Consider the following 22,009-nt stretch of genomic DNA (forward strand, 5'->3'; position numbering starts at 1 on the left):
AGAGCCTGAATAAACAGTGTGATCTTGATTTAATATTTAATACAGCTTGCTAACAAAAGGTAGTTAAGTGTATTTCATGTTGTAAAATCTAACATAAACAACTCCAAATAATTATCTATGGTTTTAAATATTTAGATATGTAAATTACCTTCTTGCTTCTTGGTAGTTTTGTGTCATTGTTCTCTATCATGTTCTTTCTTATTGAATTTTTTTTTTTAATATTAATTGGTGGGAATTTAGTATTTCGCTTTTCATTTTATCCTCAGTTATTTAACTAGTTAAAAGATAAAATTGAAATGGAATTACTTCTCAGAAACACTGGTGTTCATGAACTAAAAGCCTTTTATGAATAGTGAATTTTGATGATGACCAGTGCTGCTGAACTGTTTGGAAAGCCATGGTTTTTACAGGGATGCTAGTAAGGTTTCCTAGGTAGAGTTGGAAGGGTAGCAGAAGCTAAAAATTGAGGTGAATAACTAGCACATGATGCAATGCTCTAAATATTTTTTTGTTTCAAGAATAAAGTCAAGTACCAGAGTGTGAATTTTCTTTTAGACCACAAGTCTGCTCCTTTGGGTTTTAAATAAGTCATTCAAATGTTAAATAAATATGAAGAATTAGGGCAGTCCCCACACTCTTGCCATCTCCTCTCTGGGCTCAGTGGGGACTCAGGTTCTGCTGTCTGTATTCTGTAGCTAGTAAGAAGGGTGAGCAGGCTGTAGCTTTAGTTTGAAACATGTTTTTACATAGCCGTATGCATTTATTAGTGGTTATGTGCTCATGCAGAACTTTAGTGTGAGGAGAGTGAGGAAGGCTTAGGTTGCAGGCAATATGAAACAATTCCAGCTAAATACCTTACTGACTGCTCCTTTCTACTAGGGATGTGTTAAAAAGCAGACTGCAAAATAGGTACTTGAGGTGCTTGCTTGATAACATTTACCCGCTGTAAAAAGCAATCATTTTTATTTTACCCTTTTATTTAGTTACTTATTCACAGAAGAACTTTCCTCCATTATTGCATGAGAATTTAGTTAACTTAAGAGCAGTTGATGAGGGATTCTATTAAAAGATTTTTTTCAAAAGGAGTACATTATATCAGCTAGGTCATGCTTATCTGCATGGTGCCTGACTCTTGACAGAACTCAATAGATCTGTGTGTTGTGACATCCCTCCTCTATATATCCTGTTTATCTGTGTGTCTTTTTATGTTCTCTTCCATTGTAGTATCTATCAGTTTACTTTCTGTGGAAGTAGGACTTGCTGGTCTGTAGCTCTGGGATCACCCAGTTCTTTGTAAAGTTTCTTTTTGTGTTGCAGCTTTTTTTTTTCTTTTGGGCACTGAAGCTTATGGAAGCAATTGGTTTCATGTACAGTTGAGCAATTTCATGCTGTGAGTCTCTTTAAACAGGAATTGCATGTAGGCTTTTTTAAACTGTCAAAAGATGATAGTTTTAAGAAAACTTTGTAAAGAAAAGGTTCTGAAAGAGAAATTGGTGACAATTTTGCCTTGTTGCCTGGTTTGAAATGTCTCACTCTTCTCAATGCTGGCTTGTAACTTTGTAATCCCCATATGTACTTGGGACTTGACTTGAACTGCTTCTTCATATTCACAACTACAGGAAATGTCAGAGTTTATTGACCGTTTAATGACCTTTTTCCTTTGCGTAGACTTCATTTGACCCTTTGTATCTTAGGCTATTCAGAAGTGCTTCATGTCTATTGACAATACTGGCCTTCTCTCCAGTGTAGGTAACAAAAGCTTCCTCCTTCCAAATGAGTACTCCACAGCAAAACCAGCAGCTGTTGTCCAGTGAGGAGATAATATTTTGTTATCTCTGAATTGTAAATAGGACAGACTACTTTGTATGCTCACCAGTTCTGGTCTCTGGATTGTCCAAGACACAGCAGTGAATGATTTTGTCAGTGTCTCTGAGGCACACTGTCAAATCTGTACTAATTCTCATGCTTTTCTAAAACGCAGTGAGAGTAGAAACCCTGCAGATGTGCTAGAACATAATAGCTAGGACACTTACTCTGACAACGTTGAAATGCTTTTTCACCCTCCAAGAAAGAGGGGCTGACCACCAAGCTATGTGTGCCACTTCGTACAGAAGGGTTTATTGAATCTGTTTAAACTTCCACAGGTGGAAGTCAGCAGACCAGAAGGAGAGCACAGGCACCAATACCACACTGTAGATGACAACTAGGCCAATTAGTTTTGGGATAGGACCATGCTACCAGACCTTCCTCTTCGTTATTAGGACTGGCTTGGTATTTTTACCACCAATCCGTGGTTGAGCTATTTGGAACAATTAATCCCTACAGAGACTGTCCAGGTGTCATAAACTGGTATCCTGAACTCATTGCTGCATACCACCCTGGTAATGTAAGCCTATGCAATACTATTTCTTCCATTTTCCAGATATTAAAATAAAACAAGTTCCAAAGCATCCTTGTTGATGCCTTCATTTGGGAGAGAACTGTGAGACTCTGTTCTTGCAGTTCTGAGTCTACCTGAACTATGGAGCAGGATGGGTATTTGACAGTGTTTGTTGTGCTGTTGCTGCTATTTTATTTTAATCTTTTCAATTATCTACTGCCAGGCTAATGTCTGGGGATTTTACATAGCTCCTCTGGGGTGCCTACCTCTCCCATGCATGGGAGTGGGGAGCCCGGAACTCTCAAGCATCGCCAGGTAGCTCACCCAGAAAGTTTTATATCACTGTGGAGGCCAGTGCCTTAAGCTAGGTTTCACAATGCCTAATTTAGAGGTGCATAAACCCTGTATTAGATGAAGCTTGCTTTATGGAGTATGCCCCGTGCTAGTCTGCATTTGGTAGTAAAGCATTTGTAATTGGATTGCTTCCCAAGACTTCATCATCTAGGAGAGAGTTTTTTGTTAGCTTGTTGGACTGTAACTACGCTCTGTAACTAGAATAACCTTTTAGAGACAAATTTAGCAAAGGCTTTGGCAGCAGAGCTTTTCCTAATTCAAGTAAATTTCCTGATTTAGTTTTTTCTGCCTCTCTGTACATTTTAAAATACTTTTCAAGTGTACTCTTTAGAATACTTCTGTAGTTATGTTGTTCCATGCACCATTGTTGATATGGTAAAGACATAATTCTGAAAGAGATGGGGGCAGTGGCTTGAAAATTCGACATTTATATAAACCTTATTCATATTGTAATCAGAGTTCCTGATTAATTTTTTACAAATTGGAAATATAGACTCTGAAAATGCCTTTATAAAGATGTTGTAGTTAATTTCTGGTAAGTTGGAGACTGTCTGTTCTTCAAAATTGTAACAGCAGAAGAAAAACCTGAATAAGCAATAGTGCCTATAGAAGGGAAATAAAAAGTAACATTCATATCCACTTAATTAGCTGGTCAACAATATTGATAATTTGTTTTGCCAACAAAAATGACACGCAAATGCAAAATTCTTGGCTATCGCTAGATAATTTTGTAACTCAGAATAGCTGCTTGAATGGCATTGGCCGTTCTGCATGTGTATTTTCCTCTACAGACTGCACGTTGCTCTCCTGAAATGGTGTTTGTCTCCTTTTATGCACTGGCTGAAGTTGATCATAGCAACAGCATCAATTAAACATTATAAGACTGTGTAAGCCCTAACCTTAAGCTGTCAGAGATGTTACTCAGTTACCTTGGAAACTTTACAGAGTGAGAACACACTGGTATTTAGTAAGTTCAGGAGGAAAATTTTGTGTTTTGTTTTTTAAACTGAAGTTGTTGCATTTTCAGTTTATATGTATTTTATTTATCTGTGCGTATTAGTGCAGTATTGTATTTTAGTTGCAAGCATGTAAAGTGTGTAATTATGTAGACAGAATATTTTTTTTAAAGAATAGGAAGCTGATGCTGGGGGGATGGGTTGTGATTGAGTGATTTGTTCTTAGGTTTTTTGTATCAAACTAACATCTATGTGCTAATCATAGCAGACTCTAATGCTGCCCTTTAGAAAAATAGGAGATACTAAGCCTTCTCTCACAGAATGTCCCTTCAGTGGTTCTGTGGGAGGGGAAGCTCCTCTTCTTGTAGGACAGGAAATAAGTGGAGGGGGCTGCTTTTTCATATGGTGTCTATACAGAATTAGGTAATCCATGCTTGCTAAATAGAGGCATAGATTACCTCCTCAGCCCTAGAGTAAAGGAGCAATGGAATAAGTCTGTGCCCTTTGCAGGATTGCTTAGCCCATAACAGCCCCTTACTTGTGACATTCAGCTATAGCTTAGCATTCACAGAATCACAGAATCATCTAGGTTGGAAAGGACCTTGAAGGTCATCCAGTCTAACCGTTTATCTAACACTGACAGTTCCCAACAACACCAGATCCCTCAGCTCTATGTTGACCAGACCCTTAAAACACCTCCACGGATGGGGACTCCACTCCACCCTGGGCAGCCCATTCCAATGCGCAACAAGCCCTTCTGGAAAGAAATGCTTCCTAATATCCAGTCTAAACCTTCCCTGGTGCAACTTGAGGCCATTACCTCTTGTCCCGTTGCTTGTTACTTGGTTAAAGAGACCCATCCTCAGCTCTCTGCACCCTCCTCTCAGGGAGCTGTAGAGGGCGATGAGGTCTCCCCTCAGCCTCCTCTTCTCCAGACTAAACACCCCCAGTTCCCTCAGCTGCTCCTCGCATACAAACATTATTAATGGTTCTGGAATTTGCTTGAAGCATCCCAGCTATCATAGTAGCAAAAGTGTTCATGGAAGAGAGACTAGACAGTATGAACATTCCTACCTGGTGTGGTATTTTTGAAGTAACAGCTAGTTTTTCTACTGACCTTCAGAACTAATGTTGTAGAAAGGACTTGACTTTTAAAAAGGGCATTAAACTCATCCCAAATATCCTTGTTCAGAGGTGAAGATAGTGCTGCTTTTTCATCACAGAACAAAAATTCTCCTTATATTTTCTAAGTACTCCTGTGGCAGTTGGCTTGCTATAGTTAGTTGGCTTGTGAATGCAGCATGACACTTTAAGTATGCCTAGTTCTTTCTCACTTCAGTGGAAATGGATTCATTAGCCTTAGAGGCATGTTTACTAACAAACATTGTTCAAGAAGGCCTTCAGATAAGCAGAGCTATTTTAGCCATCTCCAATTAAAACATTCTTAAACTTGTCTATGCTTTTTTCCTAATTAAAGTTTCTTTCTTTAATATGTTTGGCTGCACAAAAATAGGAGCAAGAGAGTTCCTATTATAGAAAGCTCTCAGGAATGCAAACATAAGTAGTCAGTTTAAAAAGTCACAGTAATGCCTTCTAACAAAAGAGAAACAGCTCCAAGTTTGAGAAGAAAAGAAGCCCTCCATTCATTAGACTTTTGTGGGTGATCTTAACTAAGCAATTTCTTTTCTCTGAAATGCTGAAAAGTATTTTATATAGATGTATACACACAGACCCCTGTCTAGCCACCTATATAAGTGTGTGTGTATAAAAATAAAGCTACATATTTGGTCTCTATTATAAAGTTGTCAACAGCCCAGCAGACCAGAATGAAATCCAAAGTTGGGTTTTGGTTTCATTCTTGCTACAAAGCCATGAATAACCTTGATAATGTTCTTCTGATGCAGATTTTCATGTAGGGGAGAAACGTTGCTTCAGGGATCACTGCACTATGTTTAGATTTATTTACAAACTTAAATATTTGTTCCCTAAAGCTAGAGCTGAGCTGTATGTTCTACAGGTACTGTTTGGAGTGTTGCTTGATGGGCTGGCTATTCTAAGGATGTTCTAGAGTGTGTTAGAAATGGTACAGCTGTGTTTGTGTTAAATGGACTTTGACCTTCTAAACCAGAATTGCTATGCCAGTTTACCTGTTATCTTTGTGTGTTACAGGCTGTGCCTGTATTTTAAGCTGTGGTGTTAGATTTATTTAGTAATCTTGAAAAATTTTATGTGAAGGGTAAATTAACATTAATGTGACCATACAGCACATATAAGAGACTAGGCCTGTCAAGAAGTGGTCAGTAGTAATATTATTTGGAGCCCAAATTCTGTCTGCTATTGTGAAGAACCTCTAGAGCTCTTCAGCAGTGATCTGCAAAAAATAAAAATGGTGCCCAGTGAGGTGTCTGTAAGAATTCTATTTACTTCTGTAAAATATATTGCTAAATATCTTTTATTTTGTTCTGTGCTGAATGAATTTCAAGCTAGACAGAGAACAGATCACTGAAAATCAAACTTCTAATCTTATTGTGAAACTTACGTGATTGATAAAGCTAGACTACCTACCTGGTAGAGAAGCTTCCTAAAACTTGCTGCCTTATTTTTCAGTGGTTTTGCAGCTAGCATGACAATCATGCCTAAAAATCTCAGGCAAGGACAGCAGTGCTGGACTATCTGTGATAGTGATCTGTGGGAAGTGGAGCTGTGCATTAGTACAAGCATGAACTTGAGTCCTCTCATATGATTTAACGTGTGCATATTGCTCTAAGGGGTGCTAACAGGAAGGGGGTAGAACAACATGATGAAGACAGCACTGTCCTAGGGTAGTTTTGTCTGCCTTTTACACCTTGTTCTCTTTTGTGTGTTCCTCTGCACCAGCTCCCACTCTTGCTAGGATCAGTATAGACTGAGCTGAGGCAGGTCTTGCTTGAGATCTGATTGTTTTAAAGTGCTGTTGTTCAGCACAGTTTCTTGATTATCCAATTTCACGCTCCTGCTTATATCATCAGTTAATCCTGGCTGCTGACCTTCACTTGAGATACAGCATGTCCGTACATCCAAATAACAGTCAGCACTTCAAAGCTGAGAAGTGCTGGAGAGCGCTGACTTGTTAACGCTTGGTATTCCTGGAGAACTTGTGTGCCTCTCTTAAGCACGGACAGTAAACTTTTTGCCCTCTTTGTCTCTCCTGTCCCCTTCCCCCATTCTGTTACCTGGATGATACAGAAGTTCTAAAGAAGTAAGTCAACTAATTTTGGTGTTTCTTTACATCAAAATTTTACTGTTATTACATGTATTTTCTCCCCATCCTCAAACTCTTTAACATCCTCCTTCTTGTGTTGAATAGTAGCCTGTATTTACACTCTTCATACTGCCAACTCTATTCTGTCAATGACAATAGTCTTCTTCAAAAGGGAGTGCTGAGTAAGGGTAATCTGAAATATGATCCACTGAAATCAGTAACTAGTTTTCTCTTTAATTTAGTACACACTAGATCATATCCCGTGTTCACTGTCAATGTGAAATTCAGCTACCGTGCCACTGTTTTCTGCACTGCCACGTATGCAGGTGAATATTCAGCCTGGGTCTGGAGGCTTTTTGAGCAAGAAGGTTTGAACGTGCTTCTTGCCTTTTTATGTGGTCTGTAAAAATCAGGATAGAGCCAAGAGATACTGCGTCAAGTGGTTGATGCTTTAGCTGCACTGCAGTTTATGCAAACAAACAAGGAAATAAATGAAGGAGGTCTGTGTTACAGAAAATACTTGAACCTGCTGTGAACCCTGCAGAGAAGATACTCCAGATTGGATTGAGTCATCAGCTGAGGAAACTGGTAATGTTCAACATTGAAAAACCAAGAATAGGCAAAATAATTTCTGTTTTCAATGGGAGTGGCTTCTGATAAGACAGTCAAAACATCATAAAGGGAAATGCTTTCTTGACATTTTAATGCAAATCATTAAAGCAATTCAGAACCAAGGGATTATTTGTAGACTGGTTAATCTTTCTCAAAAACAATCTATGATGATATAATAAAAGAAAAAAAACCTCTTCAACAGTCCTAGGAAACAGACACAGTTGGGTTCGTGACCTAGGTTTGTTTTTTTTGTTTTCCAAAAGCATCACTGTTACACTTAAGTACTCTTTGATTATCCAGAGGAGGTTTTTCCTCATCTCTTTACTGTATTAATCAAACACAAGATTTAGTTGGTGCAGTGATACCACGCTTGGCCAACAGCTTTCTCTGTTCACTAGAAAGTTATATTGAATAGCATATCTTAGGATTCTCATATGATTATCTTAATAATAAAACTTGCATCAGTGTAAGTGTAAGTAATAACTCCAGAAACACTGCGTTTCTGAATTTGTTGCCTGGGTAAACTGCTCAGCTTGTCTGCTTAATGAACTGTCTAGATGGAATAGGTGGCAGGTTTGTGTCTTTTTCTTTTTGTTAATCAGCCATGCAAATACAGTGTTTAGTGTTCGCTGTACATCAGAAGTATAAAATACTTTTATCTGCTCTGGTGCTCCTGATCATGGTGTATAATTTTATGGAGCTGTCTTACTGGAAATCATCAGGAGTTACGTATCTGTTCAGCTCTCCAAATCTATGAGATAGTCTTCCTTTTGAAACAAATAGCCCTCATCTGAACACGTCTTGAAATCTTAGCTCCTCTAAATCTGGGGTTTTTACAGGGTGTGTTTTCAGGATCGTTTGTCCCTGAGGTAATTTGTAGTTGAAAAGGCAACTTGTAGTATATGCATAGTATACAGTGTTATATAGTGTAGAGTGACCCTCCATGTCTTCAAGCAGTAATGTTCTTCAGAAGTAGAACACCTGGTGGCAAGTTCCTCTTCTTGTGGGGATGAGTAAGAGTGTGGTAGAGACACTGATCTAACTGAAAACTGCACTGATGGAAAGAGTTTTTCTGTTTCTCCGGGGTGTAGCAAGACATTGCAAGCTGTGTGGGCCTCTTTTTAATGCGATAACATTCCTGTTGTTTCAGTGCTGAAGTGTTAAATGCACCATACAATAGGGGTAGAAATGTAACTCATGATGTAGGCTTGTCACTGTACTGATAGGGTCTGTGTCAAGGAGTGGATAGGAATCTGCCTTAGCTGTGGTAGGTAGGAAAAGGCAAACACAAGGTGGGATGTTCGTCGCATGTGCAGATGTCTTGCAGCACAGCTACAAAAGGCTTTCTTGCAGCCCAGTCCGTATGCCAGTCTGGCAATGAAAACAATCGCTATATATATTTTATTTTCTTGTGTGCTCAATGGCTAGTTTTCTTTAGTGTTTGCGTACGCATCTCTTGCTCTCCAGAGACCCTCTCTCTTACGATTTTTCTCTTTAGAACATCTTTCTAGAGATGTGGCATGACGATGTTGAGCTTCTTCACAGTCTTTACTCCTGCACTTACGCTTTCCAGCTGTGGCCCTGATCCTGCAATATGAATATGGTGATACTTTGCAGGCATCATAGGAAATCCTCAGGAGTGTGTCAGGACTTCATTTTTACAGCAAGCAATAGTAATGCAGCTTTCTTAGACTTTAAAGCACAGGTTACAGTCCCTTTGGAAATTTTTATGGATGTATTTCATCTTGGAGCTGTGCCACCTGTGTCTGTCTATTGCTGTGTGATATTGTTCTGACTCCTGAGAGATGTTCTTCCGGAAATATTTTCAAAGTAAAGCTCTTGCTATCACAGCTATATTTGGACTAATGGTAGGATAAGTTATGGTTTATCAGATTGGCTTTCAGAACTTGCACTCCAGTGGGGCCCTGAAGTTCCAGAGAAGGGAAAGTTTATGCAGGTCTTACAGCATTTCCCATCTCTTCTGCCCAGCCCTCCTTTACTTTAACCTAAAACTATAATGTTGGGCCTCTCAGTACAGCTGATTCTTTCTGCCTCTCTACTTGTTTGACTTATATAAAAGGAATCCCTTTTATGTGTCCTGTTCAGATTTAGGCTACCAAGAGTTTAGCCATTGGTTGTGAGAAATATCTATATTTTGATAGTGCTGGAACGCTAACAATCCATACCTGAATGTTCCTTTTTGTGAGGTATGTCTCTGTTCTCAATTAGGTGGTCTAAATAGGCAAATTGGATGAGGTTTGTGAAGAGATGGGGAGAAGAAACATGTAAGGCCATAACAAGTCCACAAATACAGCAAATGTTATGGTAGATAACTAACTTGATGCATTTATTTCTGGTAGAGATTTAAGTGAGGAGAAAAAGAAAATGCTGATACTTTATAGGTGGAAAGGCAAAAGAGAAAGGATTATTGCATTTGTTTAAACAAATAAAAACGACTTTTTTTTTTTTAACTTACTCCCTTGCTCCTATGAGAGTTTGCCACTGACTTCATGGGACCATAAACAGATCTCTGCTTTATCTTCTGGTATACAGTGACATCTACAGAGAGTGGAGCACATCAACAAGACTTTCCCACTTAGTACAATATCTCTTTTATGACTGTTTTTCTTTTATGTATTAATTAGTTTAAACTTAATACTTTTTGATTTTTAATGCATGTGCAGTATTGTCTATCTTTGTACATTCCCATGGGTATCTACCTATTTTTAAAAAAAAAGTGAATTCAACCTGACAGAAGTTATTTTGACAGTTGGAAATGCAATAGCAGTTTACACACACAAACAGAAATTACTTTCTCTCAATGAGTAGAATCTCTAGTGTTATGGTGTAATGCCATGGAAGAATTCAGCTTGAGGTAATGTTTCTGTCACTTCTTGATGTGGTGTTCACATCAAGAAGGGGGTTTTTGATGCTTTCCATCTGAGTGCTTACTTTGAAATTATTGTACAGATAGCTTTATTATTAGATGTTTACTGTAGATGTAATGTTTTTAATTATTTAAAGAAAATACTAAAATTAAAATTCCATTTAACTTCAAAAAATTCCAAATAAATAAATCAATAAAGGTACACAGGGCTTTTTTACAGGATTTTTCTTTGTCAGACAAAATCCTTAATTCTATTCTATGCATTTTTGTTTGGGTTTGCTTCATTTAAAAAATAGCTAGCTTCTGCCTTATGATTTTATTGGTGTTTCATCCTTTATTTCTCTGGGCAAGACAAAACAGAATCCAGCCTAGTATGTTTGCAGAACATTGCCTGTGGATACTGTTTTCTTAAAGACTTGAACACATTTTAACCTCATGCACTGCACATAATCTCAGTAACTTCAAGACAACCATTTAATGCATAAAGTTAAACATGCATGCAAATCTTTGCAAACATAACCCTTAGGCTACTGAGGTTCTTAACACCACATTTTAAAAAATACTTTGTAATAAGTGAAAAAAAACACATTCTTTCTATTTCTGCTGTCTTAAAAAAGGTAATTTATTAAGTATTTATAAGAATGTAGACATCTAGGCTCTGAACTTTATGGCATTTATTTTTTTGATTGTTCTTGCTTCTTATGTAAAGGTCTTAATTTTGGTATTTCAAAATATGATCATTGAAGGGTAATTTTTCTTTGCTCTTGGATAACATTAAATGTATAAACCCCAGGTTTAAAATTACTAAATCAACGTGTCTAAATGCATCAGGAGTTGTTTAAATCTTGGGTTTTTTCCCCTGCCAGGTCAGATACTATAATAATATTAACTGCAAACCAGATCCAGCCCTCATTAAACTAATACAGCAGTATGATAATCAGAAAATTGCTAAGTAATGAACAAAACCCAGAAGCTTTAAAACTTAGTAAGCGATTGTGGCCGTTGAGCAGGTTTTATAGCCAAGGCTTTCATGTCTGAAAAATGACCCTGATACATTGCCAGCTGACACTATTGGTTAATTTGTGTTAAACTCAATTTTCGTAGAAAAAAGAACACAAACTAAGATCTCAGTGGAGCAGGAGGGAGCACTTAAAACCCATGTAGTAAAAACCTACTTGTATGTATAAAATCCATGGCAAAAAACATTAAACTCTTTAGAGAAATGATTGAGTAAAATAGTCTCTGTAAAATATAAACCAACAATAAAATGTATGTAAGCAGTGAATGTTAGAAGGATGTGAATGATTTTCTATGTATTCAAAGACTCTTATGCTCCAATAAAAGATGAAGTGTGTAATAGATAAAATATGTCCATTCTGTAAGAAGAGACACAATAATTAAAAAAAAAAGTGAATATGCTAGTGGTAATGTTTGAGCATTCAAAGGCTGTCAGCATTTTTCCTCTTGCAGAGGTCTCTGTGCAACTCTGGATTTCTTTTCTTATTCTTATGTTCAGAGATTTTTAGTTGGGATTGAAGGGAGTAAGAAAAAATAAAAATACAAAACAAAGTTTTACAAATAATTGAGCAGACTCCATTTTTTTGTAGGGGTTTCAAGTATGACTTTTCTAACATTAAGTATAATCACAGGAATCTTTCAATTGCTGCACAGTTATTACTGAAAGAGGCATCTGGAAAATGTATTCCATTAGCTGCGGTTTTTGGCAGAGGCTATAAGCAAGCATGGTCAGTGTAATTAAACTGACAAGTGCTTGAGATACAGTATTTGTTTGCTGTATGTACTTTCCTTCAATAAATATTAGTATTTCTTCTACATCTACTTTAGCTGGTGACCCTGACAGCATTTAAACATTAGTATGCCATGTAACATGGCAGCATGGCGGGGGCAGCATTTAGGACCAAATATGAGAAGCTTTCTTAGCAAGTACCTGTACAAGAGACCATTTGCAATAGACGAACAGCAGTTTGTTCAGGAAAAGATCAATCTGACAGAGAAGGCAAAATACCTGACTCCAGCAGATTTCTCTTGGCAAGCTGTAGAAACCCTTTGTGGGAGAAAATCGACCTGGAGCCCTTAACTTCCAATGCTTTCACAACTCTGTAGGCTTTTGGTGTGAATCCTTACTCTCATTCTGATAAATATCAGAATGTGGCCTGTGAACTTGTAAATTTAGCCCCTCAGGGGATCTGTGGGGTTAAGCCAACCATACTGCAGATTTTGGGAGAAGGCTGAGCAGTGAATAATTACTTGATCAGGTGATCTGTAACAAAAGTCTATTTGGTTTCAAGTTTACATTGTTTGAAAAAAAAAATTTAAAAATAACTTCATGCACCTCTTCATCTAGACACCTCTTTACGTTGTAAACCACGGTGAGACTGGACCAATCCGATGCAACCGGTGCAAAGCTTACATGTGTCCCTTCATGCAGTTTATTGAAGGTGGAAGAAGATACCAGTGTGGATTTTGCAGTTGTGTAAATGATGGTAAGTGGTGTTTTTCTGATCTGAGTCATACAAATTCCATAAAACTAAAAATAAACTATATCTCTAAAATTATTTTCTTGACTTGCTGACTTGATGAGAAGATAGTTTAATGAGATTCAGTCACTAGGCCTATTTCACAAATACAAAAAATCCTACCAGAGAGAAACATGTAGAAACATTTGTTATGTAGAATTTAAAAAAAAAAAAAAAAAAAAAAAAAAAAAATGCTGACTCATTGTATCAGACTGTACTGATGAAGTACAGTCTGATACAATCAAAACTTTATTTAAAAATATTATGTCAACATGGGAGACAAAGCTGCTTGTATTGCTAACTGAAAGCAACTTTTGTGTGGAAAAAATTAATTTCTTCAGGTCTAAATGTCTAGCAAGAACCATATGTTGAGAACTATGTTACCCTAGTCCTGTCCATGACTGTGGATGCAATGGTTAAATAACCTATTAATCTTACCGTGACAAGTGTTGGTTTTCACAGAAGATACCATGCCATATTTGTTCAAGTGTGCTGCATGTGACTCATAACTGTTCTTGTGCTCTTGGCTAAATCCCAAATCTTTGCCAGAACTAGCCTTTCTAGACATTTGTATCAAGCTGGATTTCCTCAGCTGGATCACAGCAGTATAGTGCTTTCCCTAATACAGTAATCTTTTCAACTCTGAAATGTGAACCTTGACAGACTCGTGCCAGCCTCTTTTCTGCCTGATGCTGGAATGTTTGTGCAAGCATAGCAGATAACAAATTTCATAGTTTGTTAGCAATTTAAACTCTCATAAAGAGAAATGTAAATGTTTTGTGAACATTTTCAGAAAGACATTTAAGTTTCAGTGTCATTTGAAACAGTGCTTTGTATTACTACGGTGTCTTTTATCCAAGTCAGAAAGCACTTTAAAAAAAACCTTTAATGAGGACTAAAAATGGCCAGTAAACTAAGTCGTTATTCCCCCACTCACACACATACACTTTTTACAGGCAAAAATATGAAAAATAATCATACTAAATATATATTGATTGAGGAAAGAAGAGCTGAAATCCAGAGGTGACTCTCCTCCAATGTGACACTTAACTGTTAGACTAACTGTATATAAGTTGTTGGTGTCAAACCCAACATCTCTTAATGCATTGGAGTTCTGCACATTTTATTTGTAGCTGCAGAAGGTTCTCAATATAACAGACCCTATGCACTTTGCTGTGTAGTAGGCCCGGGGTTGTGAACCCTGTAGAGCTAGTTCCAGTGAAGTGGTGATTTTGGATAAAGCAGTACAGGCTTTAGGAAACGTGCTGCGTTTACTGCTGCCCGTCTGCAGAGCTCTGGCTGATTGGTTTGAATCAAGCTGTGAGGAGACTGTATCTACTAACAGAATAGTCACTGTTAAGTCTTTATCCTGAGGGTAATAGGCTCCTACCTGGAGAAGTGACCTGGCTCAGTTTTACCTACTTGAGCCCAGTAGTGTAGATGTGGGAGAATTATGGACGTTTACAGGGGAAGATGCCCTATCCTCCAAATACAAAAGGAGCTGCCTTACTAGAATGTTGTGATTTTTTGGTTGGTTGGGGTTTTTTAAGACAATGTGGGGAAAATAAAACTAATGCAACCTGGGTAAGTGTTTAAACTCTTCCCCTGATCAGTAACAGAGGAGCCTACGTGAGTACCTTGTATCTGTTGAAAGAAGTTGTTGGGTTGTCCCCCTCCTCCCTAAAATACAAATTTTTTTGTTGTTGGCTTTTAGTCCCTCCATTCTTCTTTCAACATCTGGACCACATTGGCCGACGGGTAGACCACTATGAAAGGCCAGAGCTATCTCTGGGATCTTACGAATACGTTGCTACTTTGGATTATTGCCGAGTGAGTATTTCCAGTATGCAAACTAATTTACAATTTTATGTCAAAACAAACAAAATCCTTTAAATATCTACAGTAGAGTAAATGCACTTGTAAGCTGAATATGCAGAGAATTTAATGTTTGTTTATGTGGAGGATATTATGTTTTGTTCTTTTGTGCTACAGAGTATGAGACTAGCAAGTAAGAATAACAAATAGTGCAGCAATGTCATAGATCACCAGTCTTTAATTGGGCGTTGGTTTGGTCCTAGCTAGCATGTTGCACCGTTTAGAGGATATAGTTGAAATTCTGATGCAGCATGGCATTTTAGCCGCATGTCTTGTATTGATTTTGAAGACAGATATGTGCCTAAATTGCCTTCCCAATATTGAAAACTTTAGCAAGGGAGTTTGACCTTGTAATCTTTTCCTGGCAAGAGTAGTTTTAGTATTCTAACCAATAAGTAAGTTGCAATGGAATGGGTTCTCTCTCCTTATGTTAACTCACTGAAGAACTCAATCCAAAGCCCATTCAAGTCACTGTAAATATTTGTAGTTGATTTTATTAGACAACTGTATTTGATTTTTCCGAAAGCATAAATTACTTAAACATTTCAAAACTGTTAGTTCATTTTACAAAACTGCAAGTATGATTTCGTCTGTCCACAGTGTGGACATATTTTTCTGTTCTTGATGAAATCAGGCAGAATTTTCTTCCTGTCAGTGGAATGGAGGTTATGATAAGGTTAGGAAAGGCAACTGATCCTAAAAGTCTTGGAGTAGATACCGCTAACTTCCTCAGACCATCAGATTATTGCTGGTATGAAGAAAATGAATGGTTTAACTCTGCTTTCTCACTAGGGTTCTGCTCCAAAATCCAGTGAAATCCTTGAGGCAACATATATAGATTTTATTGAAATCTGAGTTGAACCCCACAACAGGAGAAAATTGTAGTGAGGTGTTACAGAAATATGGGATCTGCAGTGTACATTCAGTGTAGCTGCTTCAAATTCTGTTAAGCTTTGCTGATTTCTGGCAGCAAAACTTTTGAAAACTCACGTGTACTGAATGGCTCTGTGCCATTTTCACAGTTCTTTTTCTCTATTCTGGAGTGTAGCCCTGTGTGATGCCATCCTCACAATGCATCTTTGGGTGCAGTGGCTTTTGCCATAGAGCTTAAATCAGAGAGTTTCCCTTGTTAAGTCATTGAGCAGGTCTGTTGTCTTGTTGCAAAGACCTGTCCATCGACTTACTAGAATGTTACAAAAAAGAAATCTCTTAGGAAATTAACACTCATGCTGGAAATGCTGAATCATTAAATTTTGTAGAAGTTAACATTATTTTATAATGCATTTTTCATTTTGCTCCAAGTTGCGAAGGTTTAATTCTTTTATAAATCCAGTTTAAGACCAGAACTGAGAAGTCATTTCCTTTTGTGCTTATCAAATGACAAGGATGAACAGCTACAAAAAATGTTAACAAATAACAGCTGTTTTGCGTTATTGTGCTCCTGCTAAGCGGATGTGGCAAGAGCACAAGTCCTCATTTCTACCATATATTTGTCAGAAATTGTGCAGGGATTCTTTATATAACTGGTGATGCGATACAGAAGTTTAGAAGTAGTGTTTGATACAGATTTTGAAACTGGAATCCAAGCACAGTAAACAGAATAGCTTTGAAAAGTATTGCCTGGTTTTAGTTCACAGGAATTAATCCTGATCTACATGATTCAGATGAAGTGACATCAAGGGTATAATGTTAAGTTTAGTTTAAAGTATGCCAGGGACTATGGGTAAGTCATCATTCAAGGGTTAGATTATTTTTTTTTCTTAAATGGAGTTTTCTGAGGTTTAGTTTAGCAAGTATAATTTGGTTAAGTGGTCAGAACTCTCTATAGAAAGGTGGTGAAACAGTATAATGGAAAAGCTGTCCTGCATTGTATTACACCATGTAATGACCACTACTTGTCTTTATTGGGATTAGGGAATCTGATTTTTAAGGACTATGATGATTACTGTTGCCGTGTTCACTTTATATGATCTTCTTCCCGAGTACATCTCTAAGCATTACATTGTGTTATTTGGAAAAAACCTGGCTTTGTCTTACTTCTGCTTACTTGCACTAACTTGTGTCAGTGTCTGTCACGATTTGTATGCCACTTACAGTATGACTAAGAGAAATTCCAAAAGGAGTCCATACCAGCCCAAGTCACTGCTGGATACATTGAGTGTTCCACTCTCATGCTTTGATTATCTTACAGAAAGTCAGTTTATTCCTGAAAGTACAGTTCAGCTGTCCAGAATGCATTGGAGCATGAGACAGCAAGACAGACAGACAGGATGCAGATGATTGCTACTGCTGAGAACTGAGATATTTTAATGCTGGTTCAGTACTTAAGTTGTATTTTCTGTTTCCAGATTGGTTAGAAATCACTTAACAGCTGTTGGAGGCAAATGCTAACACAATCTGAATTTAAGCATTCACCTTACTAAAATGGTATGGCATATTGATAAAGGGAATGCAAAACCAGTATGGGTACAGAAAAAAAAAAAAAGGCAAATTTGTTTAAACACTTGAATACCAACAGAAGATGTTTGTGTTTCATCTTATCTAATAACTGTTATTCTTTACATATTTTATTCCTTTAGGATGCTATTTTCCAGTAATAATGTTTTATTCCAGGGTTGGGCTTTACCCTACATGTGACAGCTTTCAGCAATAGTTACTGTTTATGATCTATAGCATTTTTTAAACAATTGAATGCTGGATTTGGATTGCCATATGGTATTACCTGTAAATTTTTTTGACATAACGGTAGACTGTCTAATTTTCCATGTGAATGGTCATTTTTTCTGTAGAACAACAAGCCTCCAAAGCCACCAGCTTATATCTTCATGATTGATGTATCGTACAGAAACATAAACAGTGGCCTAGTGAAACTTATATGTGATGAACTGAAGACGCTGCTGGATAAACTTCCAAGGTAAAGAATCAGAAGTCTGCTTTGCTTTTGCCGTGTTGAGAAGTAAAAAGAAACTACAGAAAGTGTCCACGCTTACAGTACAGGCATTTTGGGGGTGATAGTGACCAGATGTTAATTTTAACACTGCTGGCAGTTTTTAAACTTTGATGTCTGGTCTTGCTGTACGCATGGAAAGAATCTGTCATACTAATTGTACATGTAGCTTGTGTTCTTTTCCTTTCTTGTAGTGAACTCTAGTGGTATTACTAGCTAAGTCTCAGCTTATAGTTTTGACTTGATTTGATTTTTATGGCAATGCTGCTTTTCTCATGAAATTGAAACAGGGAAATATCAAAACCAGAATACTCAAGAATGGCAAGTCTCCCTAAAACCGTGGCTTGTATCTTAGCTCTGATTGTTAATTAGCAAAACTTTTAATGCGTCTTGCTGTGCAGTGAGACTTTCCTGTCCTGGTACATATCTGAGAGGAGAACAGTCTTGTGGGCAATAGACATTTTCTGAAATATAGCACATTTGCTTTGTGAGCATTAAGGACACAGTAGTAGTGTTACTACTGATCAGTATTAATGACAGCATATTATTTTAGTGTAGTTTAGTATAGGTTTTATTATATTAATATAGTTTTCATTTTAAGTTTAAATAATGCAGACATACATAGTTAAATGAGAGCAGTGAAAGACTGAGAAATTAAGTAGACAAGATGTTTCTCAGTGAAGGTGTATTCAAAAGCATTGAAGAACATACAGAAAGAAAATGCATTCCAAATGACAGTACTTGCAGAAGGATAACAGACTTAAGAAATGGAGAGAGCAAAGCGAAGAAGGGTGGGAGATGAGATCCTTGAGATAATCTGGGATATGTTAAAAATCTTTTCTCATATGTCTTTCTGGGATCTCTGTGCATGAAAGAAATTCCAGTACAGGGTCGGGGGTTAGTTTGTCAGATGCCCATGTAAGGACATCTTTCAAGTACCTAGTCACTAAAGATTACACTGGAGGCACAAGTGTTTGATATTATCCTGAACACATCTTGGAGCTTTCCATCAGCATTGGTCACAACTCTGAAGATAATAAAAGGCATGAGTGTAGTAACAAAAAGCAGTTGGCAGTTTAGAAACACCTAGGCTTGAAGAAGGAAAGCTGAGGAAAAGTGAAAGCAAGTATTTCTGCATCACAAAAAAGAAACCTTTTTTTTTTCCTCTTCTGCAGAGATCTGCTGCTAAATAATTTATTTGCAGGGTCAAAGTTTTCATGACCACTGAAAAAAGCAATAAAAAAACAACTAAAGACCAGGTTCTTTAGACTTTTCCATAGTCTTTAAACAATACTAATTTTAAAAATGTAAGGTATTCCCTCAAAATTCATGGTGAAAGTTTTATTTTGATGCTGAGACACAGAGGTCACTGCGTGTGCATTTTCTGCTGCTGGACAAAGACACCTGCAAAAATATCCTGCTGTTACCGCAGGAGGTGAAAGCCCTGTGCCGGGAATTTGCCCCATGCTGGGAATTCACCCTGTGCTCGTATCCTTAAGAGGAAGGATTTGGGGTACAAAACCATCTGTGTCATGAAACAGCCATTGGTGTAAAGGCCTGTGCCAGGTAAGCCTGCAAAGGGAGAGGTTAGAGGTGGCAAAGGATTAAGGCAGGTGGCTCAAGACCTGGTGTTTTTGTAGACTTGCAGCACAGCAGGAAAGACATTATTTGCTTGCTAGAAATTTTAGAGCAGATATTTTCAAACTTACGTGTTCCAAACCAGAAGCCCCTGACTCTGTATTTAGAGAAATAGGGAGAAATGTGTTTATAGGAATTACACATCTGAGCTCAGAAAGTCAGGCTAACTAGTTGTGCAAATATGATTTTTAGGTGCATAATTAAAAAAAAAAAAGCATTTCTGTGCAGACATCCTGAGGCTTTAAAAAAACCTAAATGTGTGAGCTACACAGGCCATCAGCCACTACATTTACAGCTAGTGTTTAAAACTATGATAAAGAGATAGGATGAAGTGTGGCAGTACTGACTGCCACAGGTAAGAGCCGTATGCAAAAAAATTGTCCCAAATAACTGCTGTGTAACAACTTTGGGACTACCAGGGTGATGTGGGTACTTCTCTTTGAAGTAAGAAAGTGCTGTATGTCCAGAAAGTTGTTAATACCTTGTTCTCATCAAACTCCTGAATGCTCCCTGTTAATCCTGTTACTAAGAAAATATAAGTGTCTAAGAAAATGTAAGTGTCCGAGTGCTGGGAATCATTAGAAATTTACGTTCAGAAATGATGCATCTGTCTGAGCATATCTTGGAGGAATTACTTAAAATGATTTTTTTATGGAGTGTGTTCAGTATAGAATGTTGATTTGGTTTAGATCAAAGTAGCCCCTTTCTCATCCAGCTGTGTTCCCATAAAACATAAATGGTAGACTAACATTCTAGACTGACACGAGAGTTAAAGATTGTACATGAGAATTATCTCTCTCCCAAACTCAAGGTTTTAGATGAAGCTTGTGAAACTGCCAATGACAATTTTTTTTTTTTTTTCTTTCTCTGAAGACAAACAGATTTGGCAACCAGGAAGAAGGATGAGAGTTTTTTTTTCTGTATTCTGTAAGAAAAAATAAACAAGAATTGCAGCAGAAGTCTATTTGTGGTGTTTCTCCTCTTTGCTTTGACTTCTGATTCTGCAAGCAGTTGTGAAGTCGTGAAATGCAATCTGTTGATTGCAGTGGAATGGGAAGGAGGCCTTGCCGTTGATTTGGCGGGGGGCAAGGCTTTATACTCATCAGGAGGATAAATATTTTCAAACTCTGGCTGCTTTACTGTGGTGAAGGCTCAGGATGATGCTTAACACTCCCTCTTTCTTCAGAGGTTAGAGTGAAGAATAAATAGATTTTTTTTTTTTTTTTCCCAAAGTGCCTAGTAATTGGAAATACTCTGGTAGGGCTCTGTTATTAAATTTTTTTGGTGTGATAGTAACATCTGTATGAGCCTGGGTACGCTATGGAATCCTGTTTGTCTATTAGCATAGTTCTTTGTGTGAAATTTTTTACAGTCTGTGAGTGACTTCTTTTATAAACTAAAGACAGTAAAATCACCATAGCTATTTCTGTGGTTCCTATTGCTGTAGTCTCAAAAGAACTTTGTTGTACATCCTGGTGAGATTAAACAATAATTCTTGCCGTTCCCCTTTTACAAATGAAAACTGAGGCACAGAGATTAAATAAATTCCTCTCGGTTGTAAATTAAATCAGTGGCAGAACTAGGAATTGAATGAGGTTTTCCAAGTTGCAGTACTTTGAATATGAAACTTTCAAACATGCAAAACAAGCAAAAGCGTTAGATTACGGACTCGGTATTTGCTGGTTTTCTGACATCTCACCAGAAGTGAAGTAGGCTGCTGAAATGTCTAGTGTTGTACAGAACCTGTAATCATTGTAGGTACCGCAGGCTTCCCATCTGGCGTTTTTTGTCTAAAGGCTTCATCTGTCATTTACAAGCAGAACACCCTGCTACAAGAAGATGCTGTTTTATTAGTAACTAAGACCAAATTTTTGAATGGGATTGCCTTTTAGGGAAAAGCTCACTAACCTTAGGACTGCAAACCTGGTAAGGGTCTAACTAGTACTATTAATAATGCTGCTACTGATAGCAGAGTGGGTTGCTGCTTAGAGGAGTTACGGCCTCAAAGGCAGAGGCTGAGCCTGCTGCCTGTGGTGTTCCTGCACTTGGCTGGCATTGGTTGGCCTGGGAACATCCTAGCAATAAGGAGTCGTGTCTACAGTGTGTTTTCTGTGTGATGTACAGCTGTGGAGCTTTTGCTGCTTATAACTAGTGCTGTTGAAGGTGAAGATTGACCCACCAAAGTCATCAGACATTATTCAAGCCTAGTTACTATTCTTACTAGGCATCGATCGTTACTGTCACTGAAATACAGTGTGTTCTTAATAAAGCTGATTTTCTGATTGTATCTGGTAACTAACTGTCCTGTTCTCTCTCTCTCTCTTTTCCATGTTTTGAGGACAGCATGGTTTATTCTTTATGTCAGGGACTTTTGACTGCTTGGATGGGATGTACAGTTGATAGGGTTGACATAAATATGTTTTTTTAAAAAAAACAAACAAACAAACAACTAAATACAGCAGTTGATCTTGTCAGGGTGTTTTAATTTGACCTAAGGCGAAGATTGAGGCTGTTACATCTGCTTGGTGATTGTTTGCTTTGTTGCTCCCAGTACAGATAATGATCTGAAGGCAGCCTTGCAT

General features: G+C 37.6%; 1 protein-coding gene across 3 annotated transcripts in view; it reads left to right on the top strand.

Annotated features, from left to right (window-relative positions):
• The window catches only part of SEC24D (SEC24 homolog D, COPII coat complex component), a 121,318-nt gene that overhangs the window by 80,058 nt on the left and 19,251 nt on the right, over positions 1-22,009 (top strand). For all 3 annotated transcript variants that reach the window (XR_003398333.1, XM_026848034.1, XM_026848035.1), the window contains exons 10-12: positions 12,796-12,934; positions 14,682-14,797; positions 17,632-17,756. Coding sequence is in view for 2 of the 3 variants with exons in the window: in XM_026848034.1 (XP_026703835.1) it covers positions 12,796-12,934; positions 14,682-14,797; positions 17,632-17,756 (380 nt within the window). In the remaining variant the exon portion in view is untranslated. The remainder of the gene's footprint in view (positions 1-12,795; positions 12,935-14,681; positions 14,798-17,631; positions 17,757-22,009) is intronic.

Source organism: Athene cunicularia (assembly GCF_003259725.1).
Source record: "Athene cunicularia isolate RWA chromosome 4 unlocalized genomic scaffold, athCun1 chr4_part2, whole genome shotgun sequence".
In the NCBI taxonomy this organism is placed as follows: Eukaryota; Metazoa; Chordata; class Aves; order Strigiformes; family Strigidae; genus Athene; species Athene cunicularia.